Source organism: Tachysurus vachellii, chromosome 10 (genome assembly GCF_030014155.1).
Source record: "Tachysurus vachellii isolate PV-2020 chromosome 10, HZAU_Pvac_v1, whole genome shotgun sequence".
NCBI lineage: Eukaryota > Metazoa > Chordata > Actinopteri > Siluriformes > Bagridae > Tachysurus > Tachysurus vachellii.
In genome coordinates, this window is record NC_083469.1 from 13,357,868 (window position 1) to 13,383,690 (window position 25,823).

The 25,823-nt window shown below is 40.5% G+C and overlaps 3 protein-coding genes across 9 annotated transcripts in view; 2 read left to right on the plus strand and 1 right to left on the minus strand.

Annotated features, from left to right (window-relative positions):
- Nucleotides 1–2,033: 2,033 nt before the first annotated feature.
- On the minus strand, nt 2,034–3,540 carry timm9 (translocase of inner mitochondrial membrane 9 homolog). Its single transcript, XM_060879050.1, has 4 exons — nt 3,456–3,540; nt 3,230–3,285; nt 2,944–3,039; nt 2,034–2,467 (listed from the first exon to the last, which is right to left on the minus strand). Exons 2-4 carry the CDS (start codon nt 3,266–3,268, stop codon nt 2,333–2,335), a joined length of 270 nt encoding a protein of 89 aa, XP_060735033.1. The 5' UTR covers nt 3,269–3,285; nt 3,456–3,540; the 3' UTR covers nt 2,034–2,332.
- A 901-nt stretch (nt 3,541–4,441) lies between these two features.
- Nucleotides 4,442–25,823, plus strand: part of kiaa0586 (KIAA0586 ortholog) — an 82,726-nt gene continuing 61,344 nt past the window's right edge. For 2 of the 7 annotated variants that reach the window (XM_060879613.1, XM_060879615.1), the window contains exons 1-10: nt 4,442–4,688; nt 4,980–5,250; nt 5,932–5,993; nt 6,727–6,793; nt 6,892–6,961; nt 7,101–7,284; nt 7,857–8,066; nt 8,206–8,377; nt 8,521–8,676; nt 12,560–12,683. In XM_060879613.1, the coding sequence (XP_060735596.1) occupies nt 4,983–5,250; nt 5,932–5,993; nt 6,727–6,793; nt 6,892–6,961; nt 7,101–7,284; nt 7,857–8,066; nt 8,206–8,377; nt 8,521–8,676; nt 12,560–12,683 (1,313 nt within the window). In that variant the 5' untranslated portion in view covers nt 4,442–4,688; nt 4,980–4,982. The remainder of the gene's footprint in view (nt 4,689–4,979; nt 5,251–5,931; nt 5,994–6,726; nt 6,794–6,891; nt 6,962–7,100; nt 7,285–7,856; nt 8,067–8,205; nt 8,378–8,520; nt 8,677–12,559; nt 12,684–25,823) is intronic. The other 5 variants (XM_060879617.1, XM_060879616.1, XM_060879618.1 and 2 more) reach the window with 5 other exon arrangements.
- On the plus strand, nt 15,005–17,889 carry irf2bpl (interferon regulatory factor 2 binding protein-like). The gene has a single exon (XM_060879620.1). The coding sequence runs from the start codon at nt 15,141–15,143 to the stop codon at nt 17,145–17,147; it is 2,007 nt and encodes a 668-aa protein (XP_060735603.1). The 5' UTR covers nt 15,005–15,140; the 3' UTR covers nt 17,148–17,889.

The window sequence follows — 25,823 nt, forward strand, 5'->3', positions numbered from 1 at the left end:
AAAAAAAAAAAAAAAAAAAGCAGAGCTCTTCTCATTTCTAATAAAACTTTGAAATATTATTCTGCCTTGGTTTTTATTTGAACAAACTGGCTTTAGGTTTAATATGAATAATGCAAGCTGTACATCATCGTATTTTCAGCCTATGCTGATTTACAAGTGTGTGTTTGTTTTCTCTCTCTCTGAGATCATGATCTGTGTATTCGGAAGTGTGTATGCAAGTCTGGTGACTTCTGTTGTCTAATTTTAGGATTACGGTCAATAACCACTGCTTTCAGTTTGCTCTGAAAGACATGTGCTGAACTGAGCACAGCAACATCTGATTAAATTCCTTGGTATGGTATATAAACATACACATGGACTATCAGTGTAAGCACAGACTGTGTGGTTACACACAGTAAAGTGAAAGATGATGTGGACCAAGTAAACCTTTTGCATGATTTCTTGAATACGGCAAAAGGTTTTAAGAGTGCACTAATGACTTGCTTTCTTTAGCAGATTTTCACTACACAAATGTCTGTCACAAAAATTTTCTTTCACTGCCTACAAAGAAACAATATTATGGAAGACAACTCATATTTTTGCACATTTTATTTTCAGTTTTTCTTCTCCATAAATCTCCCAGGAAATTGCTATTTCACTTAATTTTTTTATCAACACACGACTCCATATCTGATAACTATTTAAACAGTAACTAGCCAGGTTCGATCCTATAAGCCTGAATGAGGCACCAGTCCATTGCTGGGCACTTTGCACAAATGCATCCATATGAATATTTAGGGGCAATTTACAAATGCCAATCCACATACTAGCGTTAATTTGGGGGGCTGAGAGCAAACCATGAAGCAAGAATTGGAGAATATGAAACTTCACAACAGAGGTTTTGGAATTAAACCAGGAACCCTGAGCTCTGAGGCAAATGACTCTCAGTGACAATCAAGCTACAATAATATGCCAGAAATTAACAGCTGGTCTGAATAAAATTCTTTGATAAGTCAGAGAAATTTCCCTTACTAAATAATGTACCTACAAGGATTCCAAGTCAACTCAAAACATAGATTAAAACTTTGTATACACATGTGTCCTGTTTAGTAAGTCCAAGTAATCAGACCCAGAGTGAAAAGAAACTTAACTAACAACATTACTCCTGCATTTCTGCTTGTTTTCTTTATTTGCATCTCACTTCCTAATATGGAGAAGCAACTATATAAAATGAAAAGGTACAATTAAAGATTGCCTTCTCTTTCCTCGACTATGTATCTTGTTAAAATTATTTTACACTTGATTATTTTACATGGTGTTCCATGTCAAATTACCTTTTAGTGTATTTTTCAGTAAAACTCCCGAATTGCAAATGAACTCAAACCTTGTTCAGGTCAGTTTGGTTAAACAATATGTAAAACTGTTGCAGAAAAATGGCCTCACAGCTCGTTTGGTGACTTTGTGGGTTATGGGCAAACCTTATCTAACTTATCAAAAATTTGTGAAACAGGATTTGTTCGGGATGGTCTTACGATTTTGTGCAATTTTGTAATGGTTGGACCAAATTGAAAAAAAGAAAATTCAATTTGAGAAAAATGCGGTATGGCTAAAATGAACATTTTTGCCATTTGTTATTCTTTGCATGACCCAAAAAAGAAGTTGGATTACAGTGTGGAGTTTTTCTTGCAAAAGTATTTCCAATTTTTGGTGCAGCTTTTACTGCTTGAGAGGCAAATACATTCATACCTACACCAAACTACTGTGTAGGAAGCTGAAAGATGCCTTCTAGCACTGCAAAATTGAGTAAAATATGTATAGAATGCTCTCTGGGCTGCTACAGACTCCTATGGCAAAGTATTATAATAATAACAAGAGTAAAAAAATGACAAAAAGGCACCTACACATGCTTGGCCCATAACCAATTTGTTAGCAGTTTAATTTCTTCACTAGCACAATACCATGCAAAAGAATATCACACATGCTTACGATCCTCAGTTCACCACATACAGGTATATACTGTAGCAGATAGATAAATAATATAGTCTGTATAAAACTGACTTATTTAGTTGTTTTATTTGTTTCATACATTAGCAGTGATTACATAAAAAGACCCTGACTATTTAAAAAAACAGCCCAACAAAAAACACTACTTTCACATTAAGCCCAAGTCAGACCTGGTAAGTCTTCACAGTCGGAAGAACAGGAAACAAACCTCCCACCATTGCTAGTGATCTTAACTCAATAGGAGGACACCATCTTCTGACACGTCGTCCTCTGCCTCATCAGTCCAGTATAAAGCAGGCAGGGTGAAAGTTACAGCCTGAGGATACAAGTCTGTAAAAACAGTAGTCGACTATCGTGGCTGACCTAATAAGCCAGCTTTGGCTGCTAAAGCCTCATTCTGCTGAATATGATATTCCTGGAAGCGCATCGAGATCCGTTGTGTCATTTTTAGATACTTCTGTAGACAGCTCTCTGAGCATGAAGTCTGAAAAGGAGACACAAATAGAGAATTATCCCACTGCGAAAAGATTGCTGTTTATGCAGTTATCAGAATTAAGCTAATATGCGGTCAAAAAAGATGTTTATTTTAATCAACGTCAACATTAAAAGGTCCATTGAATCCAAACTGAATGCATTGCAAATAATTTACACCTTAAACTTTTTATCTACATTTTATCTATAGATCACTAACTAGCTGAGCAGATGCTCATTGTACTGCAGCTGTATGCACTATAGTGTTTCACATCGACGCTATCCATAATGGTTGGGATCATCCTAGCAAACTGCACTGTGCACTAGCAAAAAAACAAACAAAAAGAGCATCAGATAACCTCCGAACTTCTTACAGGAACAGTGACAACTAACACCAGAAACTAACGGGATCACATATGTTACGGTTTCACCAAATGAAGTGTGTTTCAGGGTGATGATTTCATCTGTTCATCTCAGTGGCTCTCATACCTCTTCAGCTTTGACCTCTCTGGTTGTGAAGTCTTTCACACAGTCCATGAAGCAGCTCTCGGTCAGTTTGTTGTAGGTGCCAAGAAACTCCTTGAACTGAAAGATAAAACATTGTAACATTACATTTACAGCAGACACCTTTACCCAGAGTCAAGACATTTTATACAACTGAGCAATTGAGGGTTATTAAGGGCCTTGATCAGGGGCCCAGCAATGGCAGCTTGGTGGACCTGGGATTCGAACCCAAGACCTTCTGATCAGTAGCCCAACACCTAAATGAACCAACCTGTTTAATTTGATCCGATTCTGTGACCTGAGCAGCCATAACCTCAAACCGTTGTTCTGCACATCAGAGCAAAAACAACACAAAATCACACCCTATAATTACAGTGATATAAAGACATCATATCTAAAGCTCATCTGTAGCTCAACATCACTAACGAGACAAACAATATTAAAATAAAATAGGTAGAAAAGTGTGTAAACAGTAAACTCAGTATGATTTTGATTACCTTTTGGATCTGACGGAGACAAACTGTAGGGCCTCTAAAGGACATGTGTATCTAAGTAAGCCGAAACAAATTGACGTTTCACCGCCGCACATTCGTAACAAAATTAGACGCAGGGTGGTTTTTCTTTTTTTTTTTTTTTAAAAAAAAACGTTTTGCATTGCAAACATAACGGTATCATACAAGAAGTACATGAAATATTTACGTGCAATTTTTAGATACTTCTAAAAGACACAATTATTTCTTATGTCGAAAATACCAATTGGAAATGAAGACTACATTTCAAATGCAACTCTGTCGGTGACGTAAGTCACAGCGCCAAAGCAGCCCGAGGTGCAGAAGTGTAAAATCTGTCCCATTTTATAAATAATTTCAAGTTATTCAGTAATCTTTTGGAAAAAGTAAAAAACAAAAAAGCTCAGAAAATATGTGATATTTTAAAATAATTAATTTTTTTGTATTTTTTTTCTTTCTTTTACTTTCTTTTACTTTCTTTTCTGGTAACCTATGTGACTGATACCTCTTGTTTGTGTGACATTGAACAAAATGTGTATTTTGTGTTTGTCGTATTGCAATGAAAAAAATTAAAAAAAAGGTGCAGAAGTGTATTTTAAAAGCGGTTTAAAAAGCATGATCCAAATGGATTTTAAAATAAAAAAGTCAGATAATGATTTTTATTTTGAAATGATCCAAATGGATTTTAAAATAAAAAAGTCAGATAATGATTTTTATTTTGAAATGATCCAAATGGATTTTAAAATAAAAAAGTCAGATAATGATTTTTATTTTGAAATGATCCAAATGGATTTTAAAATAGAAAAATAACTTTTATTTTGAAAAGATCCAAATGGATTTTAAAATGGAAAAACCGTCAGATAATGACTTTTATTTTGAAAAGATCCAAATGGATTTTAAAATGGAAAAACCGTCAGATAAAGACTTTTATTTTAAAGCGAACTAAACAAGTCATGCGGTGTCTATTTTCACGTCTGTTGTCAACTTTGTTGTCAGGGGCAGTTGGGGTGGTTTGATCTGTACAAACTGTCGCGTTACAGTGAGCGTCCCAGGCTCTAGTGCTTTGTGTGCAGTGACACTGTGCTTTGTGCCCACAGACCTGCTTGAGCTTCGGCTTATAACATGAACCAGTGTTGAGTCGCTTAGCAACATTTTACTGCACGAGCGGCGCCAAATTCAAAACTAACACCAACAAAAGAGCTTCTACAACTCGAGTGACAGGTGAATAACTGCTTTCTCTTAGTCGTTTTTTTATATTAAATGATTTTATATAACCAACCATGAACAATTATGCTTATTATAGCTAGCTAGCTAGCTAGTTAGCTAACTAACCTACCTGCTTGACAAGTGAGCCGATTCTTCTGAACGACTCATTGTCAGTCATTTGAATCTGTAATCCATATTCTTCTTAGATATTTCAAAAATACAACAAAAAAGTGTCTAATAATATACATAAGGTGTATAATTATAGCACGAAATAAACTGATATCTGTGTTATGTCTGTGATTTGAGACAATGGACGTGTTTACAGTGAATAACTTGGATGAATCCACGTCCAGTTCTGATGCTGCTGATGTGTTAATTCGCTCCACTAAAGCGGTGCTTCAACAAAAAAGTCAGACAACCAGGAGCGAAAATATGGATTGTGGCTACAGAGATATTAATATTTATGTCCGGAGACTTTCAGACTCTGTTCACGGTTCCTGTTTGGCTGAAAGTGGATTTCAGGAGATGATTTTTCCTCCTGTGCTTCCTGTAAGCACACATTCAGCTTCAACCACAGGTACTTTTATTCTCTCTCTTATATCCTCTATATTAAATGTAAAACGTCTATATACTTCCTGTCTATTTTAATAGGAACATCTGCAATTATCCAATCAGCCAATCATGGTGCAGCAGCTTGGTGCATAAATTATGCAAATACAGGTGAAGAGCTTCAGTTAGTGTTCATATCATAGACTATTCATATCATCAGAGCTAAAAGCAACTCAGAAAACCCAACACAACCCTGAGGAGGATGCGATACACAGCATGGAACCACATCACGTTCCACTTCCTGTTAGACAAGAACAAGAATCTAAGAATCTTCTGCTGTTATATCCTTCAGCTCAAGGTCTGATGTGTCGTGTGTTGTATTTTTGAGATGTTTTCTGTTCACCACAATTGTAAAAAGTGTTTATATGACTTACTGGATCTTTCCAGTCTGGACATTTTCCTCTGATCCTCTGCATGTGTTTGTTTTTTTGCACCATACTGTATAAACAATAGAAACCTTTGTGTGTGAAAATCCCAGGAGATCCACAGTTAAGGTCTAAAATAGTCATACTTTAATTCTTCACGTCCTGAGGCTCTTGACCTGTGATTTTACACCGTGTGCTGCTGCTACATGACTGACTGATGAGAGAACTTTATAAAGGCATAAGAGTGCAAGTGTTCCTATAAACATACATATTATTTTTTGTAGCACCTGAAGACCAACATCATACAGCATCAGATCCAGGTCATGGAGTTTCCAGGAGAAGTCATGTGAGACAACAATATGTTTCTACAATATTTATTTTCTTTCCGAATTGCAAAAATAGATTTAGTTTTTTATCTTATGAAGCTATTACAATATCCTTATTTTTATACGAGTGTGTACATTATGTTTACCTTTGGAGAGCTTTTTTATTTACGATCATTTCTACAAGTACATAAAATAAAATGCAGACACAGGACAGTTTGCATCAACAGCATTTTTTCTTATGCATAATAAAATTGTAGGTAGATTTTAACTGACATTGTTATTAAGTTTATGAGGTTGAATGAAAAGATCTTCCTATAAGAAACACAGTCGTGTGACTGACGTCATTTAAAACTATTCAGTTCAGGTTACTAGTTATGAAATAATCATTTTAGGTTATACAAGTAACTAAAATTACTTTGATAGTTCAATCCAAATTTATTTGTATAGTGATTTTAACAATGGACATCGTTTCAATGCAGCTTTACAGAACATAAGAAATATTGTAAAAAGTACCAAAAGGTTAACGTTATGCAAAGATTCAAGATTCATGTTTGACTCATTTTTAAATGTGTTTGTATTCATCTCCAATTATCAAGCCTGATGATGTAGATGATTAAACAGTTCTAAACTGCTCCCACAGCATGGCAGGATGTACACTGCTATAGGTTAAATACAGTGTGGTTTGGGGTGTAGTGAAACTTTTGGATTGTTCATGGTTTAAGATGAATTACCAACATTCTCTCTTTCTCTCAGCTTCCAAGAGAAGGTAGAGATTCATTAAAATCATCGGTCGCACAAACAAGGGACAAAGAGCAGGAAGGTAATTTTTTCACACTACTTAATTTGACATATGTGTAAATTGTTCATTGTATTATTATAATTTTTTTTTTCATTTTACTAAACATTTGAAACTTCTAGGGCAGGATGTGTTAATATCGAGATACTCCGCTCATCGGAGAGGTGCTGTTGTTGCTGCCTTAAAGCACAGGTCCTTTTTGCTCGCATTCTCATAAAGCCATTACATTTTTAGTGCTAACATTATGAATTGCATCCTTTTCAGATGTAAATGGTAACCACAGTTTTTTTTGTTTGTTTGTTTGTTTTGTTTTGTTTACCGGACCATGTAGATCCCACAGCGTACCGGTGAGGCGGGAGGTTAGGGTACAGTTGTTGGATGCTGGATGTCCACAGAGCAGCGAACCAAATCTTCCTGAAGTCCAGCCTAACACTGGATCACAGGATGCTGGAGCTGCTTCAACTGCAGCAGCCATTACAGCTGCTGCCATTGCAGCCACAGCTCCTCTCATCAAAGTACTGCTCTGCCTCCTAATGTTTAGTCATATTTAAATCATTTAAAACTTGCTTTTGCATTCTTATCCGGATAAGATAATAATGCTGATTATAGTACATAGATAATGAATGATAAGACCAGCACCATTATGAATTATAGGAGAGGAAATCTGTCATTAAAATTGCACTGTTTTCGTTACTTTTACATTTACACCATTTGGCAGACGCCTTTATCCAGAAAGACTTACAGAAGTGCTTTTCACTAGGTCACGGACTAAAAATGATTTGTAACGGTAACAACCGAATTATTTGTAACAGTTAAATACATGTTTTAAATATGCTGCCAGTAACTGAGGTCCTTGTTCAGGTGACATTTCAGGCGCTCAAATCATATTGAATTATCAAGGCTTTCTTTGTACAGGAGAGAGCAACTGAGGTGTGGTGTGGGAAGGACAGCCATGATTTATTTATTCCTGTCATTTTAGACTGATTACTGTTGCAATTACTGCTGTGATTACAATTATCATTTGAACCATACTGTTGTGTTGAATAAACGGCAGACTAACAGTGTGTGATATATATGTAATTAACAGGCCCAGAGTGATATGGAGGCTCGCGTAGCTCAGGTGGCATCTGAGTTGCGGCGGCTCCAGGAAGCTGAGGGCAAAGTGAACAACGCATCAGAGAACAGATCGGGCAGTGGTGTGGACAGAACGGTCCAGCTGCAGGAGCAGCTGAATGTACTGACCCAGCAGAGACTTCAACATCTGGAAACGATCCAAGGCCAACAGTTTGAGCTGCAGGTACAGGGAACTTAAAGCTCTCAAGATTTGTGAGCTTGTTGTTTATTTCTTATAATGAAATGAACTCATATTTTGTTGCTGTAGTTTAATTCATGTTTTATCTTTGTTATATTTTATATATTTGTTGGCTTTCTATTAGACCCGTCTCTTGGGTTCTGCTCTGGATGCTGTAACGACACGTACCATCCCACCCTCACACTCCACACATCACACAGGCTCTGGTGTAACCCTGCCAGAGTGTGTACACAGACCAGAGTTTAGCAGGCTTCATGTAGTGGAAAATGCTGATGCAGGAAATTCAGGCTGGACAGGTAAAAAAAAAAAAAAGGGTAACGGGGATCTAACATTTTAATAATTTCAGTTTTTCTATTAGAACCTGTTTAGGTTATTAGTTTTCACAACATGCAAAATTTTTTGCTTTGTCCTGCTTTTTCCCTCTTTTTCCCCCATCTAGTGGCCCAGGAGCAAAGCAGGGAGACTCAGAACAGAGGAGGGAAAAGTCTGCTAGAGATGCCGGCACCACGTAACGTCATCCCCAAACCCACCCAGTGGAATCGTGCAGCCTACAGCAAACAGAAGAGGACACACAAACCTGCACAGACAAAGCACGGTGGGTTTTGACTCGTACTGAGTGCTTGAGAATGGAAGTAAAGAAATTCCTCTTTACCCTTGTCATAATGTCATGACTGCAGTAACTTCATGTACTATAAATAACATAAATGCATATCATAGTGAAAATGATGAAACAGGAACTAGCTGTAACACCGTATTCTGCAGAAAAGCCATTCACACTGAAACCACTTGATGGCAGTAGCATCATCTCCAAATTCTGCTCCATGAATGACTGAGCGTAGAAGATGAAGGACTGAACCATTGAGTTGAATCCTTTGTTTTTCTGTAGATTTTTGAGCATGTATAGATAACAGTGATTCATAACACATGCATGTACGGATTCCAATATGTTCAGGACCGTCTCGGTTAAGTAGGTCAAAAATCACCTTGTGTGTAAAATGATCTAAGATGAATAATTTGTTGGATTTCAGGATATTTGTGAGCTATACCATAAATAATACACACAATCCTTCATTTCTGATTCATTATTGGCGTTCATGTTTCACTGAGCATGTGGTTCTTAAATACGTGAGATGATTTAATAAGCGTATGAGCCACAGCATGAATATTCACATAACCGATCAGTAAAACACATCAGAATCGTTTTCTATTTTGATTAAGACTCAATCACATGATATTTACATCCTATTCTTCTTATCATTATTCCTCAACACTTCTGATTGTGGCAGAAATAAAGCAGTAATGCAGAGAATTGAAATCCTGTGCAATTCCTCATGGATTGTTACGAATGAACCTAAAACAAGTGGCTCATTTCTACAGCCCAAAGATACTAAACAGATCTTTTTGATTGAAGGTGCATGGCTGTGTCTTCTGAAGTAAACCAAATTAAGGGTAAAGCATTTGTGTTCAACAAGGGCTGCCGAGCAGCTGTGTAAATACGGACAGTTGGTGCAGTTCGTCTCAGCCATGCTGCCTTGTTTTCATGGCAGGTTATTGAGTGTTTGCTCGAGAAGCTCCCAAAAGCTTAACATGCTCCTGCAGGCTGAGCAAGTGACGCTTTATATACACTTTCTGTTGTTAGCTTCAAACAACAGACGCTTTTAGCCGTATCAAAATGCATTTCTCAAGCTTGCGGCAAAACGAAGCTGGTGAAGGGTTTGTGGCAACAGCTCAGCCAAGCGTCTTTTTTTAGCAGTCCATCTTTCTTTCATTTGTCCGTTTCTGTTTTCCTTTCCCAATTGCTCCGTTTCCAGTATAGAAGTAATGAAAGTGCTGTATGTGTGAAGCACAAATCACTGGCTGTGACTCAAAGTTTTCCTCCTGAATCTAATGTAGCCATGCTGTGTTTCATTGTGATATAAGATTACTTCACCTGCTCTTTGGTGAAAATTCACACATTTGAATGTATTAGTCATATTTACTGCAGTCTGCTGTTGTATATCTTGCGAGAACTGAAACTGACTAGCCATCACTGTTCCTTTTGCTTTTTTTTTTTTTTTTTGGAGTTGTCAAGGTTAGTTGAGAAATCCAGCTTAAGATGTCTGTTGCTAGTGACGCCATTTTGTCGCTGGTATGCTCTGCCTGGTTGTCGTGGCAACCCTGCTATTTCTGCGGCTGGATTGCTCTCTCACCGTCCCCGACTGTCAGACTGCTCTCTGTAAGGCAATGGGCTATTTTTAGTTCTGCCGCCTTTTGTTTCTCAAGCATGCCATCAAAACCCACATTTAATCCATGCTGGGGTATGAGAGCTGGGGTAAGCGTACAGTAGGCGCTGTACATCTTAAGGATATTTTTAATATCAAAGCATTAGGGGCAATATTCAGAGCTATTTTCATTATCGAAGTCTGTGCAGCATGGATTCCAGTTTCTATTAGCTTCTGTGTAGTCTTACATAAAGACTCGTATTAGAAGTTTTCTAAAAGAAAATATATATATATATATATATACACGACTGGCTATAGTGGGAGCCGAAGGAAGAAGGTCCATATTTACATGACATACTGTTTCATTATCTGAGAGAGATAATTCTATCATTTATAATTAGCTACTTTGGCTCATATCCCTGCCTCATACTGTGAATGCATACGTGTATATCGTGCTGACATGTGTCTTGTTTCTAAGCCCACATAGTGTTTTAACAATTCCCTCATTATTTAGTGATTACTTCTGGTTGTCAGTGACAGCAGTTTGAAAATAGCAGATATTTTTAAATAGAAGGCCTTTCCTTACCAATCTATATGTAGTGGGGTAAATAGTAGAGAACGTCTTGTGGGTTTTTTCCCCAGTCATGTCACCCAGAGGGACTTTCCACTGAGATGCCCTTTGTGAAATAAATGGCAGACTTTATTATTAGCCTGTTCCCTTACCTGCCAAGACCTCAAGCACTGCCACTATGCCCTGGGGGAGTGAGTGCCGTGCCATGCATCACACCGTATTGAAGCAAAAAAATGGCTTTTCGTCTCCTCAGGACGATCATGCACAGCTGGTTACCCATGAGCAGTGGTAGTCTATGCCTATTAGATTGTGTGCCAGTTGTGGGTTTTGTTGTTTTTGTATAATGTGGTGAAGCTTTACGCTTCCTGCGTCTTTCAGCTCTGTTTCCTCTCGTTCGTTTTGCAGGCTGTTGTGCTCCTTGCGGACTGCGGTATTCTTTCTAACCCTGTGGTCCTGCAATGAGCTGCCACCCCTTGGGGAGGTGCCAGTTTTGTGCTAATCGCTGTCTATTGTTTGCCTGTCTGTGTTTGGAATAATTGTAAAGGCAGTAGAAAAGACAGCCGTTTGCTGAGTGAGTCCACCACATTCCAGCTGATGTTTTGCAGCTGTAAACATAGTTTGAGTTTATTCTCACCCAGCTGCTGGGAAATAGGGGTGGAATATGTGTGCTAACAACAGCAAGCATCACATGAACGTTACAGAGCCGATAGACCAAAGGTTGGTCACAGTGTGAGAAGAAAATGTTATTTAATTTGTAGAAAATCAAAAGTGTTTCTGCAATTTTTTTTCCACTGATTTCACATTCTTTATAATAAAAAATTAAAATAAAAAAGATACAATTCCATAAGTACTTCCTGACATTGCAGATTTGTCCAGGCAATTTCAGGAAAACATAATGCCCCTCTTTTAGAGGAAGCACATTACAGTTGTTTTTCCAATCAGGATGCCTTTGTTAGAAGACCAGTAGCATGACCTATTCCACCTTGTTAAACTATATACATTATGAAGTTTTCAGGCCTCTGGTTTCCTTTAGTTTTTTTCCTTGTCTGGCCTCGCTGATTGTCAAACACTGATGGATGGTGGAAGAGCCTGACATGATGATGTTGTTCTTCTAGGAGGAGTCCCCTTTTAAGGTGACTTTTTAACCTCGAGGAAATGATTACCCTCAGGAACTCCTTGGGAGCCAGGGTAATGTTTTTGGAGGAGTGAGAAATCCTTTTCCCGTGTATTTATATAGCTTTGTTTTCTTTTGTCTGCCTTCAGTGCTGCAGGGGAACATTCCTTTTACAAATCTCTTAGGGCTCTAATGGGCTTTGGAAACTGACCAGAGTTATATTTTGCCCTCCCTTGACAAACATCTGTGTAATGAAGCTTGTGTTCACTAAACATAGACTGTTTTCTCATTTACAGTCACTTCTTGGCCAGCTGTAAAAATAACAACTTCACTAGTATTCTCACAAATATCAAGTTTATATTATTCAGAAACTTATTTGATTTATGAATATTGTTTATGAATTGTTTATGATTGTTTATTGTTTATGAATATTAGAGTCAATGATTACTTTCAATGTACTATTTTTAATGGGCATGCATATCTGTGATGAATCACTTTGTATGTGCGCTCGGACTGAGTAAAATGCTGAGCGAGGCAGGTGTGTGCTGCTCAAGCTGATTGAGACAGTGTTGTTTTTTCTTCCTCTCTGCAGGAAATGGCAGGCTGCAGGAACAGATCTCTAACAACCAGAAATCTACAAGACATCCAGCACAGCCTGATGGAGTAAGGCAAGTTGCCATAGCAACAGTCAATGACAGCCAACCAGAGCATTCAAGGTAAAAAATAAATAAATAAATAAATCACACTGGTCTATTATGTTGTATTATATACTGCATCAAAATAGATGCACTGAAGTTTCTTATATAACAGTCAGGTGATATTTCTGTTGCTCAACATAGTCCCTGGTTTCACCACAGCATATTGCAGGGTTTAATCCTGGTAGTCAATATCATTACATTTTGTTTCTCTTTACACTTTTAAGAGCGTTCTGTGTTCATACCGAAACTAACCCATACGACTTCACGCACCATATTCAGGCATGATGTCCAGACAGTTATGAAGGCATTTTGTGTATATAACATTTAATGTTTGATACATAATTGAATATCAATGCAAAGTAGTACTGCATCCATATATGTAGCAGCTAAGTCTGTGAAAAAAATAGGGTTGAGAGAGACAAATGGTTCTGCGCTATAAATAACTACAATGCATGTGCTTGTGTCTGAACTACAGCCTTGTCAGGGTGACACGACATGCCACAGGCCAGAATACTGATGTCACTGTCCGCTCTGTTGGTGGCTGTGCAGTGCAGGGCGTTACGCAGAGAGAGAAGGCTTCCTAGTATTGTGAACATGTCAGTGCATTGTTGTGCAATTTGGCACATTCATTCATTCATTCCTTTTCATACCTAATCTTCTATGACATGAACTCAGGAAAATATAATAAATGAGTAGGAAATAAACGGTGGCCTATAACATTGTTGCTCCTAAAGAAACCGGTTCATCTGAATGCCTAAATTTACAAAGACTAGCTTTTATTCTTACTTTTGATATATAGTCTGTACAGAAAATGTGAATGATGTTGCAGTCATTCGTCAATCAGCAATCCTAGACAGGACAGATCTCTGCATACTTATCATTTCATTAATACGATTTTTTTTTTTAAAAGGAAGGAAACATCAGCAACCCAACTGCCTCAGCTGAGCCTCAGCAAGATTGTGAAAGGTTAAATTCTTAGCAGTATAAGGGAAAGTCATACATATGCAGCTTACTGAGCAGTCTGTACTAGATACGCACATATAAGGAGCCCAAGGGAGGCTGTAACTCGCAGAGCTGTTCCAGCAGCCTCTAGTCCCCATGGCAACGGTAGGCTGCCTCTATCAGCTCCATCTGAGAATAGGTAAAGTAAATCTGCATGCATTTGGCTGCCTGCCAGCGTCTCAAATGAAAGAGCACTTTGAACCACTGCCAGGCTTGGAGGAGGAGTGGGGCCTGTCAGGCCTGCTTAATGTTGGCAGTTTGTACTTGGCAAGGCTTGCCTTTCCCAGAATCCCTCAGTCTGGCAAGAATCCAGCTGCTTAGCGGAAGCTAAGAGTTAACCCCTACGACAGGCCTGGGGAAGGCAGAACACTGAAAACTTTCCGCTGTGTATGACAGAGGGAGAGAGAGAGAGAGAGGTGCGGTGAGGCACAAGTGTGATCTGTATGCATGAGAGCACTGCAGGGATAGTAGAGAATCTCTCAGGGAGAGAGAGAAGGAAAGCAGAAGATCCTTCTGCGCCTTTTGCACGTAGAATCAGACGCTGCAGGTTACTGCAGTGAGAGCTTTTGCCTGGGTGTTACACCATTACACTGTTTGCCCCAATCTCAGTTTCTTTTAGAAAATAATAATACTTCAACAGTTTGCTTCCTTTCTTTTGTGGAAAACTTTGAAATGTTTATTTATTTCCCTAAAATGGACAACCTGCAGTTAATGTTCTTATTAAATAAGTTCATTTGGTTATCATGACACATTTTACTGATGTCCTCTGCAAAATTCCCTGAGCTGTAGCTGCTAGATTTGATGCAGCTTTATGGCCCTAACTTTATTTGCATTATTAATGACTCTGATTACAGTCTAATAGAAGGTCTAGTATTATGTACACAGCGGTACATATAAATATAACGGAGTGTGTGGGTGTGTAAAAGGGACATCTACTGTACTGGGGAAATGTGCAATGGTATTTGCTGATGTAAGCATTTTTTATATCCGTCTTCAATCTTGAAAGGTGATATTACCTAATTAAAAGGGAGACATCTCGTACTGATGTCTGTGCGCTGGGGGGATGAGACCCCACAAACTGGTTGTGTTTTCTAAGCGAGAAATTGGTCAGTGTGTCGTATGTTGCTAGGTCCATTCAGAAGATGTGTAGGGAGTGGTTGGAGCATGCGCGCTCGGACAGCAACAAGTGGCATGTGTCGATTCGGAACGGAGAAGAACTGCGGAACGTGGTGCTGACGTCACCGGCCCAGCCAGGTGGCATTCCGAGTGGAGCGCGCGGACGTGGAGGCACAATCAAAATTCCAACTCCGCACGCGAGGCAGAATGTGAAGCGCGCTTGGAGCCACTGTCCCAAAATCGCGTCCTTCTGCAGAGCAAAGCTCCGATTTAGAGGCTGCTTGAGAAAATATTTACTCATTTCGTTATAAAGACCGACAACGACCGTGTCGCGGATCCGAGAGGAAGGCATTCAACATGTCTTCTGCACAAGTCTCCTCGTCGAGGAGGCAGTCGTGTTATCTCTGCGATTTGCCCCGCATGCCGTGGGCTATGATTTGGGATTTTACCGAGCCGGTGTGCAGAGGGTGCGTGAATTACGAAGGCGCGGATCGGATCGAGTTTGTCATCGAGACCGCGCGGCACCTTAAGCGGGCTCATGGCTTCCAAGAGGGGAGATCCCCGGGACCTGCGCCGCCGCCCACGGTGAAGGCACAGGCAGCCATGGCGGCCAAGGAGACGGTGCAGCTGAACCATGTGGACGCCTCGTCTAAGCAGCAACAGCAGCAGCAGCAAGGGCTAGAGCGGTACTCCCTGAGCACCGAGAGATCACGCTTCGATTACTCCGCCATCGGCGCTCACGCCGGACGCCTCCCGAACGGACTCGGAGGACCGAATGGATTTCCGAAATCAGACGACGGGCCTCCCGAGCTTAACCGCCAGAGCCCAAACTCTCGCCGAAGCCACGGCCTGGTCACGGTGCCCGGGCAGATGAACGTACCACCGAATCTACTCCCGCAGACCATGCTGAACGGCCCTCCATCAGCAGCGGGCATTGCGCAGCACAGCATGGCTGGCAGAGCCCCTCCAACAGCCAGCATGAGCACAGCTTTGTCCATGGCGTCGCAGGCGATGTCGGAGCAAGGTAAAAGACCCGGTTCCGTGTCCAGTACGGACCAAGACCGCGATCTGAAAGAGAAGCAGCGCAACGCGGAGGCTTTGGCCGAACTTAGCGAGAGTTTGCGGAACAGATCTGAGGACTGGGCGAGTAAGCCTAAGATCGTAAGGGAGACGTTGATTACACTTTCGAACTCTTCGCCCTTTGATATTAGGTTCAAGAAAGACCATTCACTTTCGGGCAGAGTGTTTGCTTTCGACGCTGTGTCTAAGCCCGGTATGGACTACGAGCTGAAAATATTTGTTGAATACCCAAGTGGATCTGGTAATGTGTTCTCCAGTGCGTCAGGTGTGGCCAAACAAATGTATCAAGACTGCATGAAAGACTATGGCAGGGGGCTCTCGTCCGGGTTTAAGTATCTGGAATATGAGAAGAAGCACGGTTCCGGCGACTGGCGACTATTGGGCGATTTGCTACCCGAGACTGTGCGGTTCTTTAAGGAAGGACTTGGCGCCGAGATGCTGCCGCAACCCTACATCGACGCCAGCTGTCCGCTGTTGCCTTCAGCGCTCGTGAACATGCCGCGCGCCATGCCGTCCGCCAGTGCGCTCAGACCGGGCATGCGCAAGCGCAAAGCGTCGCCTGAACCAGACTCAGCCGAGGGAGCGCTCAAGATCAGCGATGAGCAGCAGAGGCAGCAATGGATAGCCAGTCAAAGCGAGGCGCTGAAGCTCACCATGGCGTCAGGCTCGTTCGTGGCCTCGCACGGTGGTCCTCCGCCCCTTGGGCCCGTGCACTCGAGCCGAGCCACGCCGCCTGAATCGGCTCCGCAGAACGGACAGTCCCCCATGGCCGCGCTCATGTCTGTGGCAGACACACTCGGCAACGCGCACTCCCCTAAAGACAGCAACTCCGTTCACTCCACCACGTCCACCAGACACAACAGCAGCAGTCCGGTATCGCCTGCTTCCGTGTCGGGACAGAGGCGCTTGGCTTCCCGTAACGGAGACTTAAACATGGCCGGGACGCCCTCGCAGTCCGCATCCCATCAGAACATGGAGCAGGCGCACCCACAAAACATTCCCGACTCTCCCATGGCCAACAACGGACCGCTGTGTTGCACCATTTGTCATGAACGCTTAGAAGACACACACTTCGTGCAGTGTCCCTCTGTTCCTAACCACAAATTCTGCTTCCCATGTTCACGCGAGAGCATCAAAGCACAGGGGGCAACCGGCGAGGTGTATTGCCCCAGCGGAGAGAAATGTCCCCTGGTAGGTTCGAATGTGCCTTGGGCTTTCATGCAAGGCGAAATCGCAACCATTCTGGCAGGGGACGTTAAAGTGAAAAAGGAAAGGGACCCCTAAAATGATCATGCTTCCCGAATCAGAACCGTAAATTGAGTCGAGTATATTATATACATGTTGTGAATAACTGACAAAGTAGTCCTATGTACAGAGACCCCCTTCTTTCCGTCATATATCTCAGTGTTTTGAAACAAAGGTACAGTGGGCAGTGTGATGTCATGGCTAATTTGAAGGAGGAGGCAGTTTGGACATGTTTGGTGGCGATGTATTTTGGTGGCAGTGTTAACGGTACGGTGGGGAAGCACTTTGCGCTCACGTTTTTATTTGGGCTCATGCACTTCTTTAAAGGTGATACCCCTTTTCCCACCCTCCCTCTCCCTCCCCACCCACCCATCCCTATATAAATCCGGATTGTTACCGGAGGTGTTTTGTCCTAGTTACCAACATAAACAGGAAGGCGCGAGAAATGACTCGGTTTATAGACCGTTAGTGGGCATTTTTTTTTGTCTTTGGGTCTGTTTATATTTTTGACGTACTTTACAAAAAAAAAAAAAAAATCAACAAAAAAAAACAATGTCTCACCTTCATCTCGTGTTCTGAAATTACAAATATAGTTTCCTACGTGTTTTTCATTCTCCTCCCCTTTTGCTTTAAAGGTGCACGGATGCTTCTTAAGAGTAGAGCAAAAATACTGTACATGAACTTAAATAAATGCTCTGTTTGTTTATACATTTCTGTAGTAACAGAAGACTTGTAACGTGCCTTGGAGCTGAGTAAATTGTAATAAATTCATTGATATTAATATATTTGTCAAGTCTCGGTTTGTTCGGTTTGACTTTTTGTTTCCACATGCAATGTTTATACGGGTGTATTTACAACTAAAACTTAGCTTAAAATTGAGAATCGAGTTACTAAAGTAAGTGTGTTACTGCTCTTTACTAAAGCTTCATGGTCTGCACAAAAAATACCCTTCAATAAGTACTATTTTTGTGTATGTAATGTGGCTAACATTTGCTGCACAGGGAAAAAACCCTAATATTTAATTTTAAATATCTTTTGTTATTTTGTACTCTTTAGCTTTTCATAAGCTTGTTTTGCATGTGGTTGCTTTAGACAGACTGTTTTATTAACTTTCTGACCTCAGAAGCGTAGAAATATTCCCATAATGTTTCTTTTTAATATGATGGGCAATTACTAACTCGACTGCAATGAACAGAATGCAATTTCACATTTTACATTTCCAGTCACCTTGACCTAAAAATGTACTTTTCATGAAATTAGCAGAACTATGACACAACTAGGTCTGTGCAGTTTTATTTGATTATTTTAATTTAACTTAATTTTTTTTTGTAGTGTTAACAGTTTGAGTGTTCATCCTGTAATCATGCATTTAGGAAGACTGGCATTTTCAGTGAATCAAATATATTTCTGTTGCAGTGGCGCTCTACTGTGTATTACTGTGCATGTTTTTCCTCTCGTGTTGCAACAAGTATGAGTATTATAAGATGTCAGTCACATCAGTAGTGTTTTATTCATACATGTCGTCCTTGTAGCAGTTGCAGGGTAATCTGTTCTACCTGTCATTGATATTCTAGCCTGGGCCGAAAATTACTGTTCATGTATGTTTGTGAAAGACAGTGAAGGAAAGTGCTTGCACATGCCTGAGATGCCCCCAGGGAAACATTCCTCATTTAGAATTCAGCTGGCGGTCACGTGAGCCGTCAGTTGTAATCTTGCATTGGCTGCCGATAGGAGGGAAACCAGTTGGTGCGTGGCTGTTGCCATGACTCAAGCTAATGCTCTTTTTTTTTCCTTCCAGTGCCTCAGACAAATGGTTGGTAGCACAATTCCTTCATGGCAATTAAGCATGAGCGGGCCTGCAGACACAATAACAAAGAGCTTTAAGGTCAGAAAGTAGCATATATCTCACCTAGAGTCTTGCCTGCTTGGACTCTACTAAAGTTGCTCTTATAGTTTATATGAAATATAGTCCTTAGTTTTGCTTTTTTTTTTTTTTTTTTTCACCAAAGCCTGCTTTATAGTACTGGTTACTTCTTATAAATCGGGAAGCATCTTGAAGTGTTTTAATAAAATATACGTAAAATGGTATGATACTTTAATACACAAGAACATTAACAGTTGACCTCTCAATCAGAGTGCTGAATAAACAGTAATCTATTCAGCTGTGACCTAATCACAGCTTTGCTTTATGAATTGAGCATAAATTAATGGTGACTCAATGTTAGGTAACTGAGGGGAAAAAAATAGAATTTTTTATTTTTTTTTAAATAACATACAAATCTGATTAAACATCTTATGTGCATAGTTTAGCATATTGCATGTGTCCTGGTTGCATGTGTTAATCCATATTTTAGTATTTTTTAGGGGAGTCTCATAATAGTAATAGTAAAGAACATCATAACTTGGACAAATTCTTTAAGTTTTAAAAGCATTGTGCCCCCATTTTAAACTCTATACGATGCTCCAATCCTAACCTGGAGATCGTGTTAGTTCTGTGCTTATGGGAAGTACAGTCAAAAATGTCTTCTGGAGTGGTGCATTGCAGAGATGGGGCACCACCTGCTTCATTAGTTGGAACTAAGGTGTGGTGACTTGGTCAAGATACACTGCCTTCTATTGTTTGTATGCTGATTAAGATGCCAGTGACTGTAGCAACGGTATCCTGGGTTTCGATATCCTGTGCTTGCAATATGCATAGTAAAGAGAAGCAAAAACATCTCCAAGACACTCCACCCCTAAAATGGTCTTTGCTCAGTGTTTGCAATCTGTCATAGAGATTGTGTGCCATTTGCATTCTAATATAGGTTGATTTGGGATTTCCAGACATTAGCATGTATGTAGCATTACCTGTGCAATGCTTTTCAACACTTTCAGGGTTTTTTACTTGTAATTTTACCCAGCGTGACCTGATGAGCATGCTGTCTGTTTTTGTCAGTGCTTGTTCCTGCCATTAATAATGACCTTCAGAGTACCTGGAGGCTCTTTTGGAAGACAGCATTGAGAAACCGTAAACATCTGTCTTCTTTTTTTTTTTCATTAAGCTGTGTTATTTGTGTTGACAGCACACAGCAAACATGTGGCCAATCTATAAATTTTCTCAGAATAGTTTCTGTAATCGCAAACGTCAGTTGGATAGAGGTTGGAATATGTGACTTTTCTAAACCTGTTCTTTCTCACACAGCTCTAGCCAGTCTGTTTTTGGCTTGTTAGGTTTCTGGGTGCGTTGTGAAATCACTGCAGTCTGTTCCCCTTTCACAGCCCAGGGAAGCCCCCTCCCTTCCCCCAACAACGAACCCCCACCCCACCCCCATCTTTTTCTCCCTCGCTCTTTCTCTCCGCTTTCCCTCTCTCCTTCCTTCTATCCTACGATGGAGACGTTTCCAGGGGATAAAAATACAGCCACTCCAAAGGTTATTCCGCAGTGCCACCGTTCGTGGTTGCCCATGGTTACTAGCCTTGTTCACAACATCATTTATTCAGGAATGTGCAGACACAATGGGGAGACCGCAGTTCATGGTTAACCCTTCATGTCTCAGACTAAAAATTCTTTAGCTCCTTTATACTTGCCATTACTTGAAGTTTTGCCTTCACCAATTTCTTAAATGTGATAATCCTATCTATCTATCTATCTATCTATCTATCTATCTATCTATCTATCTATCTATCTATCTAGCAAAATAATACAGAAGCACACAACTGCAGAGACACCTTTCTCTTCAGTGCTTAAAATCTAATTCCTTCTAAGGCACATTGAGATGTTTTTGCATTTCAGAATAACAAAATTATCGTGTAGTTTCTACGCAGCAAATAAATAGTTTTGTCAATCGTTTACTCTTCTCTCTGTGCATACACGTTGTTTTGTACGCGTATGTCTGGAAAGGGTTATTCCCATTTTGTTTTCATTCAGTGTGCCTCTGAGCACAGCCATTTATAGACGGTGATGTCAGCACTATCTTTCGTAGCCTAGGGCCCCCTTGGCAGATAATGTATGCAATCTCAGATATTCCATTCCATCCCAGCAAATAAGCTGCCAGCTGCTGCAGGCGTGCGCTTCCTGCCTCCTTCTGCAGATATTAAAGCTGCAGAGACGAATTGATTTACTGTCTTACCCCCACCTCCTGTCTTTTTTTCCTCGTGTTTTTAGCTTCCCTTTGGGTACAGATAAGATGGATGGTATGATTCCTTCAGTTTCTTGCAAATCTAAATTTATAGCATTATGTGAGCGTTTGAATTGTGTTGTCTTATTGTATAGCCACATTTATTTCATTCTACATGCAGGGAATTATGTACAAATATATGGTTAGTAATAAACTCTCCACTGCAATGTTTTTAAAGGGCAAAATGTGTTATATAACGCGATGCCAGCTTGTGCAGTGGCTAATGACATCGGGTTGTTAAAAATGAGGAGGCGGGGTGGGGATTTTGGCTGTGTTCCAGTGCGATGTTTTTCATTACATGTGAAGGACTTCAATTTCTTCTGGCATTCCAATTTGCATTTCAAGACCACTTCCCCCTTGAACACCAGCCTTTTAGAGCTTCCTGTATTTTCCCGCCCGTGTCGGTTGGGGGTTTTGTCTTTGGGGGGGCGCAGTAAAGGGGGAGTTGTTTTTGAGCACATGGAAACACCATGGTGACTCTGTCTGCTTTGAAAAGCCTCCTAGCTAGATTGTTCAAGGCTGGTTTCGCTTGACTGGTCCAAGCTATTGAACCGAAAACAGAAAAAGTACCTGTCTGAGCACAGACAAAGCTTTGTATCAAATAATGCTTTCAGTCAGGATCTGTACTGCTCACACTGGTTCATGCATTAATTACTTTTTTACATTAAAAGGAATTGCCTTCAACAGAATTTAGCAGTCCGTGTAGGATTAGTCTATACAGCGCTTATGTTATGCTGCACAACTTTGAGGAGGGAAAGGGTTAACTGAAAGACCTAAGGCTATGCAGTTCTTGGCAGGCAGGCTGGAGAAATGTAGCCCCTTTCATTCCTCTGGGTTGTTTACACGGCTCTCTGGCAGCCATTTTAGACTGAAGCTCAGCTACCACAGGCACAGGAGTGGACTCAAATTTCTGAAGCCTTCACAGTGCAGGGAGTTCAGCCGGCAGCCTGTCCCCTCGTCAGTTTTCTCGTGGGGGCCTCGTCCCTCAAACCGCCCTCCTTCAACCCCCCCAAACAAACACACTGAACCGCCTTCATTCCACAAGCTGGCCTCCAACCCACTGTATTTGTCTTGTTGTATATCTCTCACTGAGCACAGTATTGTTCATCACTTTCTTGTTGCTCAGTGTTTGAATGACTAAGCTGTGATTAATCTTTTGTGTTTTGTTTTAGCTTTGCCTTGCCTAAAAAGGAGTCTAGTCCTCAGCTTCTCTCCCTCCTCAGTTTCCCGCCTTCCTTTTGTCTTTCTGTTCTATCGATCAGGCGTGCATTTGAAAGTATGAGCTTACACTGTGCTACAGGGAACCACTGAAAAGCTGTTTGTGTTTGGAACACCGTAGCCTTAACTTTGCTCAAATAAGCTCACGGCCTTCAGCGTTAACATTTTTGAAACTCTTACGAAATGTAAACTCTGTCTCTGACTGAAAGAAAAGTGTTGTTAGTACATGACTTAGTTATAAAGAATGATAGCAGCTGCTTGTTCTCATGGTGTTTGAGCCTTATTTACTTTTCAGTTGTTTGGTTTACGTGTCAGGCCTTTGATATGTAATTTCAGTAACCCATTTGAGGAATCTGCTACACCTCCTGAATAGCCCCAAGTGCCTCTGTGAAAACACACAACCCTCAAACCAACCCTGCACATTTAACATTTAAACATGGCCATTCCTTTGCTTCCTTCTGAATGGCTTCCTGGGGGTGTTTACTGCAGTCTAGTCAACGAATACAGATTAATTCTCATCATGTAAGCCGATATGACTGACCTTTCCTTGAATCAATGAGCTGTTTATGCCCCTGTAATGCCAACACTCATTTGCTGGAAAAGCTTTTGTGAGCTCAAAGACGTTATTGATGTTTCCTGTAGAATGATGAGAACTGCAGGTGATTTATGCACATCTGTAGCTGTTGCCGCAAATTGTTTTTCACCTTTGCAGTCTGATTAAATCTTCTGCTGGGCCTTTTAAAATCAAAACAGCATTTCATAAAGCACCGGTATTTGCTTGGACTGAAAGAACACGCCAAATTTGAAACTCTATTGTCTTAATCCATTAATTGCGCTTTTTCTCATGCCTACTGAGATTTGTGTTAAAGTCTCTAAAAGCTAAAGCGTGCGGGAGTGTCTCTTTTTTGCCGACGTTGCAAGAATAAAAAACAAACAGCTACGTTCAGGAGATAGCATTAATATTTAATCAAACATGGCTTTCATGCAGAACTGCTGAGCAGCCATGTAAGTTCTGTTGCTGCTTCCTCGCTATTTTATGTGCCTCTCGTTTCATTTCATCTTCCTCGTCTTGTTGACTGCGTATACACATTACCACCTGGAAGGAGATGTTGCCACTCAGCATGGTTCTATCATGAGGTTCAGACGTAATCACCTTCCCTCCTCTGTCACCTGGGCTGAGTGTAAATGCCCCTCCAACCCCCAGGCCCATCTGTTGCGTGAAGGGGTGCTGCGATGGTGGTTCATTAAGAAGTGTTAGATGTGTCTCAGCTGTTGACAGATGTGCCAGACTTCCTCTTTCACATCCAACTTAACTTCAGACATTCAAACTCTGAGAATGAGTATTTATTTATTTGTTTTGTTATGCAGAGAAATTGCAGGATACATCAGGCTGCTCATAGATACAAGAGTCTTTGCAAAAAGAGTCTTCAGCAATGTGTTTTATTTGGAAAATAAAGGCTTTTTTTCCTATTGCTACTCTCTAGTATTTGATTGCCCTCATTTTAAGGGCATGTGAATGTACTGGAGCGCATGCTGTGGGCTCTGATGTAAAAAGCAGGTCAGCATGTGAGATGGCGGAGGCTGTTTGCTCACTCCTCACAGAGAAACTCAGGACTGTGTCACACTAATCTGTAAATCTTGCCATTGAAAAAGTAAACAAAATGAATCCAATTTTCCTGCGTATACCTTTTGTGACTTCTAAAAATCTTGATTTCCGTTTGTGGCATGTTTTATCCCAGTTTATTGCAGTATCTACGTATGGGAATAACATATTGTCTACTTTTTCCTGATTATCTTAAAATGACAAAGTTCACATGGAACCTAATTCTATAGTAATATATGAAAAATACTTTTAGAATATTTCCATTTTTTTTTTTTTTTTTGGGTACAAATCACATTTAGTGGATAAGGGAACAATTAAACACGCACACCTTCCAGCCACAAACTATACGCAAACCACGTGGCTTATTAGTATTAGGTTTAACTTAAGCAATATTTACTTGTTTTTATAACCATCATATTTGCAAATTCAAAGAACTAAATATAGACTAGATTTAAATCTTAAAAAAAGATAACAAAAAAGAGATTTAAATCCAAACATTTATTTCTGTAAGGGAATCTGTAGACAAACGCATCAGTTTTTTTAATTCATATTTAACAACCATAACCCTGCCTATATTTAACACACAAGCTAATACCAGCAACCAACTTACTTATAAAGCACCGGCAACCAACTTACTTATAAGGCACTGGAAGTTAGAGCTGTTATATTTGCATATTAACGTGAAATACAGTTATAAGATTTCAATCTGCTGCACCAGACACAAATTTCAATAGAAGTGTAAATGCAAATGGTTGAACTCACATCAGGATACAAGATGTATGAAATGATCAGGTATAAGTTGGTTCATTGTTATTAATCAGGCGGTCTCTGTTGATTCCTGCTCCTCGTGTTGTACAACAGTAGCAAATTGTGCCAGGCCCTGGAATTCACATAACTCTTACTGTCCTGCCATTTTGTATGTAATATTAAAGTGAGCTGTTTAACTATGTGTAGAGTAATAATAATTAGCTGTGCCTTTTCTGACATTTCCTGTAAATGTCATGGCAATCTGGCACGGAGTGTGGCTTGTAGTTAGATGTCATCATTCACTAAGCCGTGAGAGTGTTCAGGGGACGGGGTTGTACTTTAAATAGAATGCCAATGAGGGCGTACGTTGGTTGATTGGCACTAGCAATGTATAATTCAGCTTCAGCCCCCAGGATTCAGGGTGACTCTGTGATCTGATTACTAATCAGCAGACATGGCAATTTCTCCCTCTCTTCCTGCTGCTCGTCCTCTGAAGGAAGGCGAGAGCAGCTCACAGCTGCAGCGCCTGTCATGAACTATTGCACACCAACCTGGACCAGTCGCAGGAAAAAAAGAGGGGAGATAGATGAGCCAGTTACCATGGAAACGGAAGCACAGAGTGATGCTGATTGGATGCAGGATCTCGCTGTTTCTCTCTCCTACTCACTCAATACTCAAAAGATTTCTGTTCTGTCCTTTGAATCCTCTTGAATGACAGGTTAATTTATTCATTCGCTGCCCCGTGGTCCAAGGGAACATGGAGACATAAGCATGTGACATCTGATTATAGCAGCTTAGGATGATGGCAAGCAGTTTGTTGGCTTTTTCTTTTTGATGTATGGTGTCAGCAGAAAATTAAACGATAAAGTAGTCCAGAGCCTTGCTTACAAATGTTCATTTTTGAGCTATTTTGTTCCCCCGAATAAAAAGCAGTAGGAGCAAGTTGAGGAGAGCATCACAAAAGTCCTCATGAACTCGAAATGTGCAATT